Genomic DNA, 18586 nt, shown 5'->3' on the forward strand with positions numbered 1-18586 from the left:
CCCCTGATGACTCTGGAGTCCAGACAGAACTACAATCCAAGGAGTCCTTGAAAGTACCCCACCAGGGGCCACATAATCGAAGAAATTTCTTCTACCAACTTGCCTGCTTTAAGATAAAACAAAACAGTTATTATTTCCCTCATTTTGGAAATTAGCAAGAGACATCTAAAATCACCCGTCGGGGGTCCAAATCTGCAACAGACGTCCAGGGTTATCAGCCTCGGCTGATGTCTTGCCAGGCAGGACAAAAAGTAAAAAGCACTTTGAATTTTAGTTGCAATGTGACCTTATCTAAGCATCTGTATAATTTCTCTTAGATTTTTGGCCAGAAGGGCTCACTGACTTCCCTCCCTCCCCAGGTCCCTTGAACTGGGAACCTCTTCACAGGACCAGTCCAATATATTTTACTCGATTCGTTGGGACTGAGCTTTGCTCCCCGTGTCATTAAATGCAGTCTCCAAAGTCAGCCCAACATGGCTGAATGCCTGCCAAGCCATCTGGACATGTTACTCACCTTTCAGGGCCCCTCTTTCACCTTTGGTGCAGTGATGATAATAATACCCACCAAACAGGGCTGTGTCTTGTATTTAATTGAACACTCTGTGTAAAGTCCCTAACACAGTGCATGGCTCAGAGTAAGTGCTTCAACATTTCTGTTGGTAATCAATGTCACTGGGATTGATGAAGTCTCACTTGGCCCATTAAGGGCTGAGCAGAGCCTGCTCCAACTTGATGGTGATCTTTTTTTCACAGTATATTTCTAGATTTCCTACCTGCTGGTCTCCTTGAAGGAGGGGAAATGGAAGGGGAAGGTATCCAGCCGGATGGAAGAGAGCCAACATCTTTCCAGTGAAATCCTTGCCCCACCCTTGCACCAGGCTCCTTGTGGGGATTTCTCTGGATCAAGTCGGCCACTAGCCAGTACATGGATGACTGAGGGGCTGTGGGTGTGAGCAGCTCTTTAGGAGAGTCAGGAAGAGGAGGAGCTGGGGTGAGGTGAACTGTGGGCTTCACGACGCACGCTGCTGTACAGACCACAGCCTCTCTGGGACCTGTGGTCTAGAAGACAGGAGAAAGGATGAGCAGGCCAGAAGACCCAGCCCAGCCAGACCCTGAAAGCTGCAGAGGGTGAGTGGCTCATTTCTCTAGCTTTCCATGCCAGCGACAAGGGAAAGGCAAGAGTTCTTTGCCTTTGGTGAGGGAGCTACAAAGGATGACTGTCTGCCTGGGACAGAAGTCAGGAGACCTGAGCTCCCCTCTTGCACGGTTACTAGCAAGCTGTGCAACCTTGGGCAAGTCACCTGACGTCTCTGGGCCCGTTTTCACATCTGTAAAATCAGGAATTGGCCTAGTCAGAGTAATGACAATATCTAGCATTTGTACAGAGCTTGTCAGTTGCACATTCCCAAATAGCATCTCATGTGATCCTCATAGCAGCCCCTGTTGGAGGGATGTTTGTAACGTGTTGCAGATGAGCAAACCAGAGTGCAGTGGGGCCAGTGATCAGTTAGGGCCAAGCAAGCCTGGACCTAAACTCCTGGTCTCCTGAGGAAAATTCTGGCCTCTGCTGAGCACATTGTTTCCCCAGAGCTCTGAAATCTGAAGATTCCTAGCTCCTCATTGAGGAGTTCTCTCTCCTTTGGTGCTACCTTCTCTTTCCCACCCATCCCACCCTCCCTTCTTCCTGCCAGCTGTTCCAGCCTCTTCTCCACCAGCTTCCCAGAATTTCTTCTCCTTCTGTAGGCCCGAAACACTAACATTTCCTAGAAGAGGGAAGTGCACACCAGATACCCCATCCCCACCTTCCCTGGGTTAGCACTTGCACGCAGCCTACTTCCCAGAGTTCTCTCTTCTTTGTGGAATGACTTCCTGTGGATCCCGAGAGGTAAAGTAAGTGGGGCTGTTTAACTTCTAGGTGAGAGCGTGGACCAGCCGGCATGGGTCGCCAACATCCAGGGTGCTCGTTAAATGTGCAGATTCCTGGGTCCCACCCCAAAACTGGTGAGCCAGAGTGGGCATTTTAGCAAGCTCTCCCTGTCTCTGACAGGCAGGTATCACAGCCTGGGGGCTGCTAGTCTTCCAACCTCTGCACCGTTGGACAGCAGGGGGTGGTTGACAGATTTCTTCATAGTGAACTATCCTTGTATATCTGGAAGAAGTCCTTCCTGATAAATGTGGATTATTATTTTTTGAAGTAAATTCCAGAATTTAACTTGGTTATATTCTAGTTCAAGTGTTGCATCTCTACCAGTTACATTTGTCTAGAATTTTCCTTTTCTTGCATGCTTTCTACATCGGGATTGGGTAAAGCTAGCTTGGTCAAATAAACTGGGAGTCTGACCATTATTTTTTTAAACCATCGGAGATAGTTTGACACTGGGCCTAGTCTTTGAAGACTGGATAGGACTCGGCTACAAAAACAAGCTGGGGCTGACATTTCACTGCCTTTCTCATTTCTGAAATGATTTTTGGACCGTTAAGATTGTTACATCTTCTTGAAATCAACCCATTTCCCTGAATTCACCAAACATTTGCACCAGACGCTCATATGTCTGTAGCCCCTCTGTTTTTATTGCCTTTCTCAATATTAATGTTGTATTTTTTCCACTTGTTTTCTTTAATTGTGCTTTTCTACGTACACTTTTCAGAGACCCAACTTCTTTTTTCACTGCATTGGAGCATAATTGATAAACAATAAACTGCATACTTAAAATGAACAATTTGATGAGTTTTTAAAATATGGATACATCTGTGAAACTATTGCCATTATCAAAAATAAATGTATTATTTTGACCTTTTTTAGTTTTCTAGTTCCTGAATTTCAGATTTTATATTTAATAGTCTATCTCTAGATAGATGTGTGTATTTTATTATTTTTTTCCTGGTTTCTTAAGTGGAAGTTAGCTTGTTTATTCTTAATTTTTATGTATAAATACAGTTGATTCTCATTATTCATGGCAATTATGTCCTCTAAATTCATTTCAAACAACGAATTAGGGAATTCTGAGCCTTTGCACCTCAGGAAAATACAGGGTTAGGTTCCTGCCAACATCTAGTCACAAAGTGTTTTTTATCAAACAGTCAATATATAATCTTGTTTTATGTGTGATTCTTTTAAAGACTCCTTTAAAAATATAAATTGTTGATTTGTTAACATAGAACTCATGGTCAACGGCTGAACAAAGCTTACCTAATACACATATTTTTCCTGTAAGGCATGTCACAGCCTTTTTGTGCTCAGGAACACTAGTCGGCATTTCAACACCACTCCTGGGGCCATTTTAAACAGCAGAATCACTGGTACAGCGTGGGGACTATAATCAGTGATATGGTAACAGTGTTGCCTGGTAATAGATGGTAGCTACACTTGCAATGAGCACAGCCTAATTACAGATATACCTGAAACTAGCATAACATTGTGTGTCAACCACACTCAAAAAAAAAAAAAAACAACCACTTTTTTTAAGAATGAAAAAAATAAAGAGCAAAATAACCAACAAAAAGCACAAAAATTCAAAACTTGCAGCACTCAGTAGATCATGCAAAGGACACTCGTTCTCAGTATGAGAGCTGAAACAAGAAGGCAGAGGGTCCCCTTATTCAACCTTAGCTCGGAACCTGTACATCAGGCAACTCAAACTGATCACTGCTTTGCTCATGTCCACAGTGTCTGGGAAAATGCTGCAAGTATTGGATTGGGGGTTACTAACAAGTTTCAACAAACAGGTGAATTCGTGAATATGGAATCTACAAATAATGAGGACTGATTGTAGCTAAATCATTTAATGTTCTATTGAACTCATGGGATACAGGCAAAGTCATTCTCTCAGAGAGAAGTTTATGGTAATAGATCCTATAAATCCTCACTCACAGCTTCATTTTTGGTTTGTTGGGTTCTGATGCCACAGAAAGTGGTGTCCTCATTTATCACTAACCTCTGTTCAGGTCATTATGTAGTTAGCTCGTCTGGGAGGGTGTCAGTTCGCTGATAGCCTTAGAACATCATAGAATATGCCCTGGGCCCAGAAAATCAAGACCCGAGGTCTGAGTCCTGGTGTGGCTTGTTCTAGAAGTGTTCAAGTAGAGGGTGGAGGCTCTGGGGCATGATGGAAAACACACTGGCCTTGGATTTGAACACACTCTCTCTCTCACTGGCTGAATAAATTTCGCTAAAATACTCATCTTCTCTGAATCTATTTCCTCCCTATAAAACATCATGACCCACCAGGTTGTGACAGAGACCAAACAAAGTCGTGGGTGGGAAGTATCTGGAAAACAGTGAAGAGCTCTGTAAATGTGAGGTGGGGAATATTGTCATCATGTTAATAGCATTCCCAGAGTGTGCCACTCTCTGAATTCAGGTCCACAATTTGGGCTCCATCTCACTGCGACCCTATCATTCCAGAACCTAAAGAGCCATGAGTCCAGGCTGACTGATGCCAGATGGAAGAAAGAGACAGGTACTTAGGGACGTAAAGAAGAAGCAGTCTTGGGGAGACTCCTCTCCCATGGGCAAAGCTGATCCAACCTATGGAAGGCCGAGGCCCTAGTTAGAAAAAGGCACACATCCTGGAACCACCAGGAGCCCTTGGCCACCCCAAACCCATAAACCTGTCTCCTTTTCTTCCAGTGCCATGAGTACTGAGGAAGATGCCACGTGGATTCAGTGGGTGACACACCAGTTTGAGAGCATTGTGGGAAAAGACTGGGAGATCAACCTGCAACAATTCAAAGCAGCCCTGAATGTGAACGAGGCAAGTGTCCACTCCGGAAGTGGGCCCTGCGTTCATAACAGAGGAGCAATCTGGCTCTCAGGGACACAGTACCTCACAAGGAGGGAAAGATCGCCCCCGGGGCTTCCTCAGGGCTTCCGGCCCCACCTCTAAGCAGGATCTGAGCGTTTCAGTCTCTGTTCCTGATGCCCTCCCATCTCTCTGGTAGCCGTGCCTCCTGGGGTCTTCAAAACAACATGTAAAGTTGGGTATCAGGAGCTTGCCAGATCTCAAGAAATGTTTTTGGCCTCATATTTTCCACTAGCCTCATGGGCAGAGTTGACGCTATGATGTCTGTAAGTCTCCTTCCAAGAAATAAGCTTCTCAATGATTTATATCCATGAAACTCCCACCCCATTTCCAAACCCGCTCTCATTTCGTAAGTTCTCTGCCCATTCCTGGAGGAGCCTGCATGTCCCACAAACAGGGGAGACATCCGCAGAGACATGGGGGGAGTGAGGCTGCAAATGTTAACTTCTCCCCACACGTTTCATGGGCTGGCATCTGGTGGTGGCCTGCGTCCTTGATAGGGGCGAGCCAATGAGCATTTGCATGTCCCTATTTGGATCAGAGGGCCCCTCACTTGCTGGTAGCAGGGATACTGCTAAGAACTCTAAATGCCATGCCTCCTTCCATAGTAAACATGGGGAAGGAAAAAAAGACATTCTGCCTAACAATACATTAGTCTTTTTTTTTTTTTTTTCTGAAGATTTTATTTATTTGAGAGAGAGAGCATGAGCAGGGGGGATGGAGGGGGAGGGAGAAGCTGACTTCCTGCTGAGCAGGGAGTCTGACTTGGGCTGGATCCCAGGACCCTGTGATGATGACCTGAGCTGAAGGCAGATGCTTAACCAACTGAGCCACCCAGGCCTCCCAATACACTCTTAACAGGACGCTGTAATATACCTTAAGATAGAGACCACTCCGGATGTTAGAGAGTGATAAAGGGATCCAGGGATCCAGGAAAGAAAGAGGAGAGCCGAAGAAGGGTGAGTGTCTACAGCAGACTTCGGTCCCCACTTCCTGCTTGTGAACTCCTCATGATTTCTTAGGTCAGACATGAAGCCCTGCGGGCCCCTCTCCCTGCCTTGAGGGGAGCCTCCCGGGCCGGCATAGCTGGGGCACTGACCCCGCCTGTCTTAATTTCTGTGCTGGGGGCCTAACACCAGGCCTGGCAAGTCGGGGCAGTGCAGGACATGATTGCTGAATGAATGGATGAATGAATGAATGAATGAGTGAATGAATGAATGAATAGAGTGAGTGAATAGGAGCTTAAGAATCAGCCTGAAGTGTAAGCGCAAGGAGCCTCAACAATAAGTCCCGGGACGATCCAGGTGCTCAAGTGCCATCTACCCTCTAAGAACTTCCTGGTTCGCTTGTCCCTTGTGTTCATTCCAAGGCGGGTGAGACAGGACCTGGCAGGAGCCTGCAGGGGGAGCCTGCAATTTGCATGTTGAGGGGTCTGGACTGCAAGGCTGATGGGGGTGACGGGCATGTAGGGGACAGAGAGCCTGTACAAATGACCAAGGGTGAGGGGCAAGCAGGGGTCCTGAGGCCCGGACACAAGCCCAGCTTCACTGCTGGGATCTGAACCTTTCTTCCACGGAAGTCCAAACTTGCTCTAGGCCAACAGGAGGGGCCGGGGACACCACCCCCTGGTGTGGCCAAGCGGGGCGATCACACCCGGTGCGCAAGCACTGGGGGCCTGCGTGAGGCCCCCCACCCCACAGCGCATGCGCGCACACCCTGCGGGCCTCCAAAGCCCAAGCGCCGAGGCTACACTGTGCCCATCTCCCGCCCTTTTCTGGCCACAGTCCTTCTTTGCCAAGACATTCTTCACCCTGTTTGACCCCGATGGAGGCGGCACCATCACCCTCCAGGAGCTGCTGGAGGCGCTGACCCTGCTCATCCACGGCAACCCCATGGATAAACTCAAATTCCTCTTCCAGGTGTACGTGGATGGTAAGGGCTCCGGAGGGACTGACGGGCGGGCGGGCGGGCGGGGGCGGCCTCAGTGGGAGGGGCAAAGGGATCCGCCCACCTCAGTGACTGTCTTCTCTAGACCAGGCTGATGGCTCGCCCCCTCTGCGTGCCCGCGCCCCATCTCTCTGTCTGACCACTGCCTCCCTTCTGTGGAGACGTGGGAGAAGGCGCCACTCTGGCCCAGGAGACAAATGCCCTTGATTCGATCACCAGAAGCCTGAACTTCTTTTGAAAGTTTGAAAAAAGAAATTGCTTTATTTCTTTTTCCTTATTATGATAACATATGTCCACTGAGAACATTTTAGGCAATACAGAATGGTTTAAAGAAGAAAGCCAAAATCACCCGTAACAGTTTTCTATACTGCCTTCTAATTGATCTCTCTGTCTCTGTTTCTCTGTACACAGCCCCACACATTTTTTTTAAATGGGATTACACCATACATACTGCCTTTTCTTGCTAAACGATATAAACACTTGTTCGTGTAAGACTATATTGCTTTCTAACCTCATTTTTACTGTAGCAAAGTATACATAACATTAAATTTACCACTTTAACTGTTTTTTTAAGTGTCAGTGTAACAGCATTAAGTGAATTCACATTGTTGGGCAACCATCACCACCATCCACCCACAGAACTTTTTCATCTTTACAAACTGAAACTCTATACCCACTCAACACTAGCTCCTGTTCTCAACGCCAGCTCCTATTCTGCCCTCCCCAGCTCCTGGCAACCACTCTCTCCTTTTTGTCTCTAAGAATTTGACTACTCTAGGTATCTCATATGAGTGGAATCATGTAATACTTGCCCTTTTGTATCTGGCTTATTTTACTTAGCATAATGTCTTTAAGGTTCACCATGTCGTATCACGTGACAGGATTTAGTTCTTTTTTTAAGGCTGGACAATATTTCATTGTATGATACCATATTTTGTTTATCCATCCGTCAGTGGACGTTTGGGTTGTTTCCACCTCCTGACTACTGCGGATAATGCTGCTGTGAACACAAGTGTGGGTCTTTGGAACCCTGCTTTCCATTCTTTGGGGTAAATACCCAGATGTGGAATTACCGGATCATATGGTAGTTCTATTTTTAATCATTCAAGGAATGCCGTATTCTTCCACAAGGTTATACCATTTTCCCTTCCCACCAGCAACGCACAGGTTCCAGTTTCTCCACATCCTGTGCCAATCACTCATTTGACTTGTTATTTCTGTTTCTCTTTTTTAATAGTACCCCCCTACTGAGTCGGTTAAACGTCTGCCTTTGGCTCAGGTCATGATCCCAGGGTCCTGGGATCAAGCCCTACATTGGGCTCCCTGCTCAGCAGGGAGTCTGCTTCTCCTCTGACCCTCCCCTTCTGGTCATGCTCTTTCTCTTGTTTTCTCTCTCTCTTTCAAATAAATATATAAAATCTTTAAAAAACAATAGTAGCCACCCTAGTGTGTATGAATTGGTAACTCAGTGTGTTTACAGCATCAATTTCTGTGACCATGTCCCATCCCACCCTTTGTACATATGTGACCCTGTGTCCTGTGCAGCACAGCCTAGGAGTTCAGATCTCTGACCTGGAGGTCAGGCTGCCAAAGTTCAGCTCCACCACTTATTAGTAATCACGGAGCCTGGGGCAAGTCACTTAACTTCTTTGTGCCTCAGTTTCTCTACCTCTCATATGCGAGTAATGGTTATAATAACAGTCTACACTCATGAGGCTGATAGGATTAAATTTGTTAGCTTATGTAGACTCAGAACAGTGCCCACCACACCTTTATAAGTGCTAGCAGTTATTTATTACTGGTTATTCAAACCCCATTACCACAATGGAGAATTTCATTGTCTCCCCATTCCCACCACTTTTTTTCTTTTCTGTTCTTTTCTTTGGCAACTGTGGGGCATCAAGCATCGCTGAGTGCCTGGAGTCATCAGAGGAAGGAGCACTCCAGTTGGAGAGAGGCACCCAGTGAGACGGGGATGATGGGTGAGGCCAGACTGGACAGGCCTTGGTGGCCAAGGTTTGGTCTCAGTACAATTAGCCACGGGGAGCCACTGAAGAGTGTTGAGCAGAGAGGTCACTGGGCTGGATTTGCATCCTGAAAAGCTCAGCCTAGCTGCAGGCCTGCTCCTGGGCAGGGCCCTCTGTCCTATGGGGTTTCGTTAGCTCCCAGTTCCACCTGACTCAATCTAGCCAGACCTCATTCCCGGAACCCATTCCCCAAATTGGCCCCCTTCCCCTAGTACACAGGCAGTTGGCCACACCCGCTTCCTGAACATCTTTCTCAGACCACCCCGCCCCAGTCTGCATGGGACAGTCCTTACTGACTGCTTCCTGACCACCAAACTTTGCTCACTCCTGAGAGGCTGGTTTGTGACAAGAAAAAGAGCACACTCACCTTCTCCTTGCAGGCAGTGGTGGGGAGGAAGGCAGAACAGGGCAGGTGGAAGGAGATTTGTAGTTTTATGGGAGGAACTAGAGGGCATTCCCTTCCAGTGGCTTCTGTTTTCTCTGAGAGCCAGGCGGGGAGTGGATGCACACGGAGGTGAGAAGTGGTCCTTGCAGGCAGTAGGAGAGTGACCTTACAAGAGAAGCAGGAGAAAGTTGCCAGGCAAGTTGAAGGCCTTGCTGTGGCTGGGGATCAAAGCTTCCTGCTCTCTTGAAAGCTTTTCTTCAAGAATGTTCTATCAGCTGCCCTGGTGCAGGAAGGGAAAGAACAGGTGGCTAGATTAACTCAGGGATGGGATACGTTTAGGTCACTGGAATAGAGGACAGCAGGCCAAGGAAGAGGAATGTGTGTATGAGGATAATAGCGAAGGGGGACCCTGGATTTGAAACTAGCCAAGGAGAGAATAAAGCCGGATGGATGAGAGGGTGTGAAGGCAGCAGGGGAGGGACTCTCGATGCAGTTAGAAACCTGTTGCATGGTGGCTCTTGACTGGGAATGCTGAAGGACAGGAGGCGTGACTGGAGAGTGGTACCTTAGATTCTGCACTGTCATGTGATTACAGACTTTGGCTTGGGCTTTTATGATGATCAAAATACCAATAAGGCTTTCCATTTATATGCAGCTACCTTCTTCCAGATACTGCAGTAAGTGCTTTATAATTGTTATCCTTGAGCCAGTTCTGAAAGGGGGGAATTATCCCCATTTTATAGATGAGCAAAGTAAGGTTTGCCACTCCGAAGGACTTACAGCCCATCATCACAGTTAGTAAGGGGCAGAAACATGAAGCTACCTTATGTGTGTCTGCATCCAAATCAGGCCAAGAGTTCATTAATCATGGGCCCTGCTGCTCATGCAGAGTGGAAAAATACACAGAAAAAATGGCCCAAATCTCATCTTGATGGGTAGATTTGGCTTCCTTGACCCATCACACCTTTAGTCACTCATGTTCATGTAAGACCACATGACTGGACCTGGGGGCCCAGCTCTGACCTCCCAGGACAACATGGAAAAGCAAGATCTGCTACAAGTTAGAGAACAACAGGGAACTTTCCCTCACCACCAACCCCTGTACAATTTGCCTCTGGATAATTGAGGCTCTGGGCATGTAGCTCCTTACAGATTAAGCAAGTGTATCTTCTCCCCCACTCCCCCCCCCCTTTTTTTTTTGGAGAGAGAGCGAGCTCCAGTGGGGAGAGGGGCAGAGGGAGAGGGAGGGAGAAGGAGGGAGAGAATCTCAAGCAGGTTCCAAGCTCAGCGTGGGCCCAACAAGGGGCTCGATCCCACAACCCTAAGATCATGACCTAAGCCAAAATCACAAGTCAGATGCTTAACTGATACAGCCACCCAGGGCCCCAAGCAAGTGTGTCTTCTGTGCAGATGGTCTTGGAAGCTCAGTACTTAAGAGACGAGGCTGCAGATTCTGGAGAAAGGCATGTACTAAAGCTAAGATTCTCTATGCTTGGGGAGGAGTTTATCTCCACTGAGCTGGGCAGTAGGGAGCCATGGAAGGTTTCTGAGCTGGGGATATTATGTACTTTGATTGCCTGGTCTATACCCCGAAAGGGACGTGGTTGGCAGAAAACTGGAGGTGGGCGAATAGGGAAAGTTCACCACTCCATGAAATGGTTGGGCACGGCGGAATCTGCAGGTAGAGAGTGGGGTCCGGGGAAGGCCCCCACTCGGCTTCATCCCCACTTGGGACAGGCAGCGGCTCCATCGTGGATGAGTTGTGCACCGTGCAGCAGTCGTGCGTGTGCGAGAGCGCCATCTCGCGGCCGGACGAGAAGCTGGACCAGCTACTGGAGCTCTTGGAGTCGGCCAACAAGGACTGCAACCGCGCCAGCACCTTCGACCCCCTTCGGAACCGAGCTACAGCGCTTCCCCGGGGTCATGGAGAACCTGACCATCAGGTGCGGCCCTGTCTCTGGCGTGGGCACCAACCGTGTAGAGGTTAGATTCCAGGTGCGCAGAGTGGCGGGTAAGCTCCGAGGATCCCTCAACCCCGCCCCGCCCCCGGCCTCGCCCGCTTTCTCATAGGGGACAAAGGTCTGTTCTGCGGGGAGCTATGGTCATGTCTCCGCTTTACAGTGTCTTTTCAGAATCAACTTCACAGTGCTAAGCACCTACAGTGGGCTGGGCATTTTTACAAATATACCAGTGCATTTTATAGCAACGCGCAAAAGGAAATTAGTTACCTCACCCCAAGTAACTTACCTAGGATCACACAAATAATTAGCAGAGGCAGACATTTATTCAACTTGGTCGAGCAGGAGGCACTGTTAATTTATAAGTAATTTATGCCGATAAACAAATGCATAAACTAGAGAAGTGCTAAATTGAACAGAGCTATGGAGGAAAATAAAATAGACGGGGTGTAACGACACACCCAAGTTTGTCTGACTCCAAGCTCTGAAAAGGCCCGCTTTTGTAGTTTATTCTTTTTTTTTTTTTTTTTTTTTTTTTTTTAATTTTTATTGTTATGTTAATCACCATATATTACATCATTAGTTTTTGGTGCAGTGTTCCATGATTCATTGTTTGTTCATAACACCCAGTGCTCCATGCAGAACGTGCCCTCCTCAATACCCATCACCAGGCTAACCCATCCCCCTACCCCCCTCCCCTCTAGAACCCTCAGTTTGTTTTTCAGAGTCCATCATCTCTCATGGTTCGTCTCCCCCTCTGACATACTCCCCTTTTCTTCCTCTCCTGTTATCTTCTTCTTTTTCTTTTTTCTTAAAATATGTTGCATTATTTGTTTCAGAAGTACAGATCTGTGATTCAACAGTCTTGCACAATTCACAGCGCTCACCGTAGCACATACCCTCCCCAATATCTATCATCCAGCCACCCCATCCCTCCCACCCCCAACCACTCCAGTAACACTCAGTTTCTTTCCTGAGATTAAGAATTCCTCATATCAGTGAGGTCATGTGATACATGTCTTTCTCTGATTGACTTATTTCACTCAGCATAACACCCTCCAGTTCCATCCACGTCGTTGCAAATGGCAAGATCTCATTCCTTTTGATGGCTGCATAATATTCCATTGTGTATATATACCACATCTTCTTTATCCATTCATCTGTCGATGGGCATCTTGGCTCTTTCCACAGTTTGGCTATGGTGGACATTGCTGCTATAAACATTGGGGTACATGTACCCCTTCGGGTCCCTACATTTGTATCTTTGTGGTAAATACCCAGTAGTGCAATTGCTGGATCGAACGGTAGCTCTAATTTTAACTGTTTGAGGAACCTCCATACTGTTTTCCAGAGGGGTTGCACCAGCTTGCATTCCCACCAACAGTGTAGGAGGGTTCCCCTTTCTCCACATCCCCGCCAACATCTGTCGTTCCCTGACTTGTTAATTTTAGCCATTCTGACGGGTGTGAGGTGGTATCTCATTGAGGTTTTGATTTGGATTTCCCTGATGCCAAGCGATGTTGAGCACTTTTTCATGTGCCTGTTGGCCATTTGGATGTCTTCTTTGGAGAAATGTCTGTTCATGTCTTCTGCCCATTTCTTGATTGGATTATTTGTTCTTTGAGTGTTGAGTTTGATAAGTTCTTTATAGATTTTGGATACTAGCCCTTTATCTGATACGTCATTTGCAAATATTTTCTCCCATTCTGTCGGTTGTCTTTTGGTTTTGTGGACTGTTTCTTTTGCTGTGCAGAAGCTTTTTATCTTGATGAAATCCCAATAGTTCATTTTTGCCCTGGCTTCCCGTGCCTTTGGCGATGTTTCTAGGAAGAAGTTGCTGCGGCTAAGGTCGAAAAGGTTGCTACCTGTGTTCTCCTTTAGGATTTGGATGGACTCCTGTCTCACGTTTAAGTCTTTCAACCATTTGGAGTCTATTTTTGTGTGTGGTGTAAGGAAATGGTCCAGTTTCATTCTTCTGCATGTGGCTGTCCAATTTTCCCAACACCATTTGTTGAAGAGACTGTCTTTTTGCCATTGGACATTCTTTCCTGCTTTGTCAAAAATAAGTTGACCATAGAGTTGAGGGTCCATTTCTGGGCTCTCAATTCTGTTCCATTGATCTATGTGTCTGTTTTTGTGCCAGTACCATACTGTCTTGATGATGACAGCTTTGTAATAGAGCTGGAAGTCCGGAATTGTGATGCCACCAGCTTTGCTTTTCTTTTTCAGTATTCCTCTGGCTATTCTGGGTCTCTTCTGGTTCCATACAAATTTTAGGATTATTTGTTCCATTTCTTTGAAAAAAGTGGATGGTATTTTGATGGGGATTGCATTGAATGTGTAGATTGCTCTAGGTAGCATTGACATCTTCACAATGTTGATTCTCCCAATCCATGAGCATGGAACGTTTTTCCATTTCTTTGTGTCTTCTTCAATTTCTTTCCTGAGTATTTTATAGTTTTCTGAGTACAGATCCTTTGCCTCTTTGGTTAGATTTATTCCTAGGTATCTAATGGTTTTGGGTGCAATTGTAAATGGGATAGACTCCTTGATTTGTCTCTCTTCTGTCTTGTTGTTGGTGTATAGGAATGCCACTGATTTCTGTGCATTGATTTTATATCCTGCTACTTTACTGAATTCCTGTATGAGTTCTAGCAGTTTTGGGGTGGAGTCTTTTGGGTTTTCCACATAAAGTATCATATCATCTGCAAAGAGTGAGAGTTTGACTTCCTCTTTGCCGATTTGGATGCCTTTGATTTCTTTTTGTTGTCTGATTGCTGTGGCTAGGACTTCTAATACTATGTTGAATAGCAGTGGTGAGAGTGGACATCCCTGCCGCGTTCCTGACCTTAGGGGAAAAGCTCTCAGCCTTTCCCCATTGAGAATGATATTCGCTGTAGGTTTTTCGTAGATGGCTTTTATGATATTGAGGTATGTACCCTCTATCCCTATACTCTGAAGAGTTTTGATCAAGAAAGGATGTTGTACTTTGTCAAATGCTTTTTCTGCATCTATTGAGAGGATCATATGATTCTTGTTCTTTCTTTTGTTAATGTATTGTATCACGTTGATTGATTTGCGGATGTTGAACCAGCCTTGCAGCCCAGGAATAAATCCCACTTGGTCGTGGTGAATAATCCTTTTAATGTACTGTTGGATCCTATTGGCTAGTATTTTGGTGAGAATTTTTGCATCCATGTTCATCAAGGATATTGGTCTGTAATTCTCTTTTTTGATGGGGTCTTTGTCTGGTTTTGGGATCAAGGTAATGCTGGCCTCATAAAATGAGTTTGGAAGTTTCCCTTCCATTTCTATTTTTTGGAACAGTTTCAGGAGAATAGGTATTAATTCTTCTTGAAATGTCTGATAGAATTCCCCTGGGAAGCCATCTGGCCCTGGGCTTTTGTTTCTTGGGAGATTTTTGATGACTGTTTCAATTTCCGTAGTGGTTATAGGTCTGTTCAGGTTTTCTATTTCTTCCTGGTTCAATTTTGGTAGTTGATACATCTCTAGGAATGCACCCATTTCTTCCAGGTTATCTAATTTGCTGGCATAGAGTTGCTCATAATATGTTCTTATAATTGTTTGTATTTCTTTGGTGTTGCTTGTGATCTCTCCTCTTTCATTCATGATTTTGTTGATTTGGGTCATTTCTCTTTTCTTTTTGATCAGTCTGGCCAGGGGTTTATCAATCTTGTTAATTCTTTCAAAGAACCAGCTCCTAGTTTCGTTGATCTGTTCTACTGTTCTTTTGGTTTCTAGTTCATTGATTTCTGCTCTGATCTTTATGATTTCTCTTCTCCTGCTGGGTTTAGGCTTTCTTTGCTGTTCTTTCTCCAGCTCCTTTAGATGTAGGGTTAGGTTGTGTATTTGAGACCTTTCTTGTTTCTTGAGAAAGGCTTGTATTGCTATATACTTTCCTCTCAGGACTGCCTTTGCTGTATCCCAAAGATTTTGAACAGTTGTGTTTTCATTTTCATTGGTTTCCATGAATTTTTTTAATTCTTCTTTAATTTCTTGGTTGACCCATTCATTCTTTAGTAGGATGCTCTTTAGCCTCCATGTATTTGAGTTCTTTCCGACTTTCCTCTTGTGGTTGAGTTCTAGTTTCAAAGCATTGTGGTCTGAAAATATGCAGGGAATGATCCCAATCTTTTGGTACCGATTGAGACCTGATTTGTGACCTAGGATGTGATCAATTCTGGAGAATGTTCCATGGGCACTAGAGAAGAATGTGTATTCCGTTGCTTTGGGATGGAATGTTCTGAATATGTCTGTGAAGTCCATTTGGTCCAGTGTGTCATTTAACATCTTTATTTCCTTGTTGATCTTTTGCTTAGATGATCTGTCCATTTCAGTCAGGGGGGTGTTAAAATCCCCCACTATTATTGTATTGTTGTCAATGTGTTTCTTTGCTTTTGTTATTAATTGGCTTATATAATTGGCTGCTCCCATGTTCGGGGCATAGATATTTACAATTGTTAGATCTTCTTGTTGGATAGACCCTTTAAGTAGGATATAGTGTCCTTCCTCATCTCTTATTACAGTCTTTGTTTTAAAATCTAGTTTGTCTGATATAAGGATTGCCACCCCAGCTTTCTTTTGGTGTCCATTAGCATGGTAAATGGTTTTCCACCCCCTCACTTTCAATCTGGGGGTGTCTTTGGGTGTAAAATGAGTCTCTTGCAGACAGCATATTGATGGGTCTTGTTTTTTAATCCAATCTGATAGCCTGTGTCTTTTGATTGGGGCATTTAGCCCATTTACATTCAGGGTAACTATTGAAAGGTATGAATTTACTGCCATTGTATTACCTGTAAGGTGACTGTTAACTGTCTGTTGTCTGTGTTCGTTTCTGCTCTTTGCTGCTTTTAGGTTCTCTCTTTGCTTAGAGGACCCCTCTCAATATTTCTTGGAGGGCTGGTTTCGTGTTTGCAAATTCTTTTAGTTTTTGTTTGTTCTGGAAGCTTTTGATCTCTCCTTCTATTTTCAATGATAGCCTAGCTGGATATAGTATTCTTGGCTGCATATTTTTCTCGTTTAGTGCTCTGAAGATATCTTGCCAGTCCTTTCTGGCCTGCCAGGTCTCTGTGGATAGGTCTGTTGCCAATCTAATGTTTCTACCATTGTAGGTTACATATCTCTTCTCCCGAGCTGCTTTCAGGATTTTCTCTTTGTCTCTGAGACTCGTAAGTTTTACTATTAGATGTCGGGGTGTTGACCTATTTTTATTGATTTTGAGAGGGGTTCTCTGTGCCTCCTGGATTTTAATGCCTGTTTCCTTCCTCACATTAGGGAAGTTCTCTGCTATAATTTGCTCCAATATACCTTCTGCCCCTCTCTCTCTCTCTTCTTCTTCTGGGATCCCAATTATTCTAATGTTGTTTCGTCTTATCATATCACTTATCTCTCGAATTCTGCCCTCGTGATCCTGTAGTTGTTTCTCTCTCTTTTTCTCAGCCTCTTTATTTTCTATCATTTGGTCTTCTATATCGCTGATTCTCTCTTCTGCCTCATTTATCCTAGCATTTAGTGCCCCCATTTTTGATTGCACCTCATCAATAGCCTTTTTGATTTCGATTTGGTTAGATTTTAGTTCTTTTATTTCTCCAGAAAGGGTTTCTCTAATAACTTCCACGCTTTTTTCAAGCCCAGCTAGTATCTTTAAAGTCATGATTCTGAACTCTAGGTCCGACATCGTACTAATGTCCGTATTGAGTAGGTCCCTGGCTGACGGTACTACCTCTTGTTCTTTTTGCTGAGGTGATTTCTTTCGTCTTGTCATTTTGTCCAGAGGAGAATAGATGAATGAGAGAACAAAAGGCTAACAGGTTTACTACGTCCCCAGCAAATATACTGTATACAAATCAGAAAAGACCTGAAACCAGGGGAAAAGAAAGGGAAAGAAAGAAAAAAGAAAGAGAAAAAGAAAAAAAAAAGAAAAAAAAGATAAAAACAAAAACAAAACAATTCAAAAAAGGCAGAATATGATCAAATATGATCAGGCTAGTGCATAGATCAGTGCCACACACTAGATTTTGGGCGTATTTTGGTCTGTTAGAAAAAAGTGCCTCCTAAAATTTTAAAGGAAGAAAGACATATATGTACAAAATAAGGGTTGATACAATGAAGGGATGGAAGATGACTGTAAAGATGAAAATTATAAAAGATTTTATAAAAGGACTTGGTAAGATAAGTTGTTTGAAAAAAGAAAGAAGATTTAAGGAAAAAAAAAAAAAAAGGAAAAAGGGAGAGAATGTGATCAGGCAGGAGACTAGAACAAAGCCATACACTAGTGATTTAGGGTATATTTTGATCTGTTAGAAGAAACTGTACCTCAAAATTTTAAAGAGAGAACAACTTATACATATATGCCAAAAACAAGGATAACTACTATGAAGGGATAAAATATGACTCTAAAAATGAAAAAAAAAAATTTTTTTTTTTAAAAAAAAGGGATTTATAAGATGTTGGTTGAAAAAGGGAAAAAGAAAAATAAAAAAAAGTCAACAAAAATTAACTTTGATGAAATAATGAATCATGGTAAAAAAAAAAAAAAAAAAAAAAAAAAAAGAAGCCATGAATCTATGTGCAGTATTCCCCTAGCGCTGGAGTTCTCCTATTCTCCTTGATCGATCAACTTGGTCTTGGCTTGCTGGCTGTTTGTGTTGATCTTCTGGGGGAGGGGCCTGTTGCTGTGGTTTCCAAATGTCTTTGCCGGAGGCGGAATTGCCCCGCCCTTGTCGGTCCGGGCTAAGGAAGCTGCTCCAGTTTGCTCTCAGGAGCTTTTGTTCCCTGCAAGCTCTCGGCACAGCTTTGGAGGACCAGGGCGAAAATGGCGGCCTCCCAGTCTCCGCCCGGAGGAGCCGAGAACTCAGGGCCCCACTCCTCAGTGCGCCCCCAGAGAAAAGCAGTCACTCCCGTGTCCCCGGTCTCCGGCCGCTCTCCATGCTCACCCGGCCTGTGATCGAGCGTTGCTATCTCTGGCACCCGACCCCGCTCGGAGTCTCCAAATCCAGCAGATCCCTGCAGTGCGTTCCCGCACCGCTCCTCCCCGGGAAGGAAGGGGAGTCTCCCCGGATCTGCTGCTTGTTGGGTCCTTGCTGGGGGAGCCGTGCCCCGACTGGGCCGCAGATCACAGTTTATGGCAACCCCGAGCTGAGAGCCCGCGACTCTGCTCCGTATCTGCAGCCGGCTTCCCCGCCCCGACACCTGGGAGCTCTGCCGCACTCAGGCACCCCCGGTCTCTCTGTGACCCCAAGGGTCCTGAGACCACACTGTCCCGGGAGGATTCCACCCCCCGCTTAGCCACTGCAGCGACGTCCCTCCGCCGAGCCAACTTCTAAAAGGTCCGATTTTGTGCTCCGCGGCTCTAGCACTTGCCAGAAGCGGCCGGCGGAGGCCCCTCCCCCGCCGTTTATCCTCCCGAATATCGCCTCGGATTCACTTCTCCGCACGTCCTACCTT

General features: G+C 45.3%; 1 protein-coding gene across 1 annotated transcript in view; it reads left to right on the forward strand.

Moving 5' to 3' along the window:
- The first annotated feature begins 1078 nt into the window (after window positions 1–1078).
- NOX5 (NADPH oxidase 5) overlaps window positions 1079–18586 on the forward strand; it is a 33304-nt gene continuing 15796 nt past the window's right edge. Inside the window, 5 exon segments of the mRNA XM_027569161.2 lie at window positions 1079–1128; window positions 4631–4754; window positions 6587–6734; window positions 10899–11059; window positions 11061–11104. Coding sequence (XP_027424962.1) covers window positions 1079–1128; window positions 4631–4754; window positions 6587–6734; window positions 10899–11059; window positions 11061–11104 — 527 coding nt within the window.

This window comes from Zalophus californianus, chromosome 6 (genome assembly GCF_009762305.2).
Source record: "Zalophus californianus isolate mZalCal1 chromosome 6, mZalCal1.pri.v2, whole genome shotgun sequence".
Taxonomy (NCBI): domain Eukaryota; kingdom Metazoa; phylum Chordata; class Mammalia; order Carnivora; family Otariidae; genus Zalophus; species Zalophus californianus.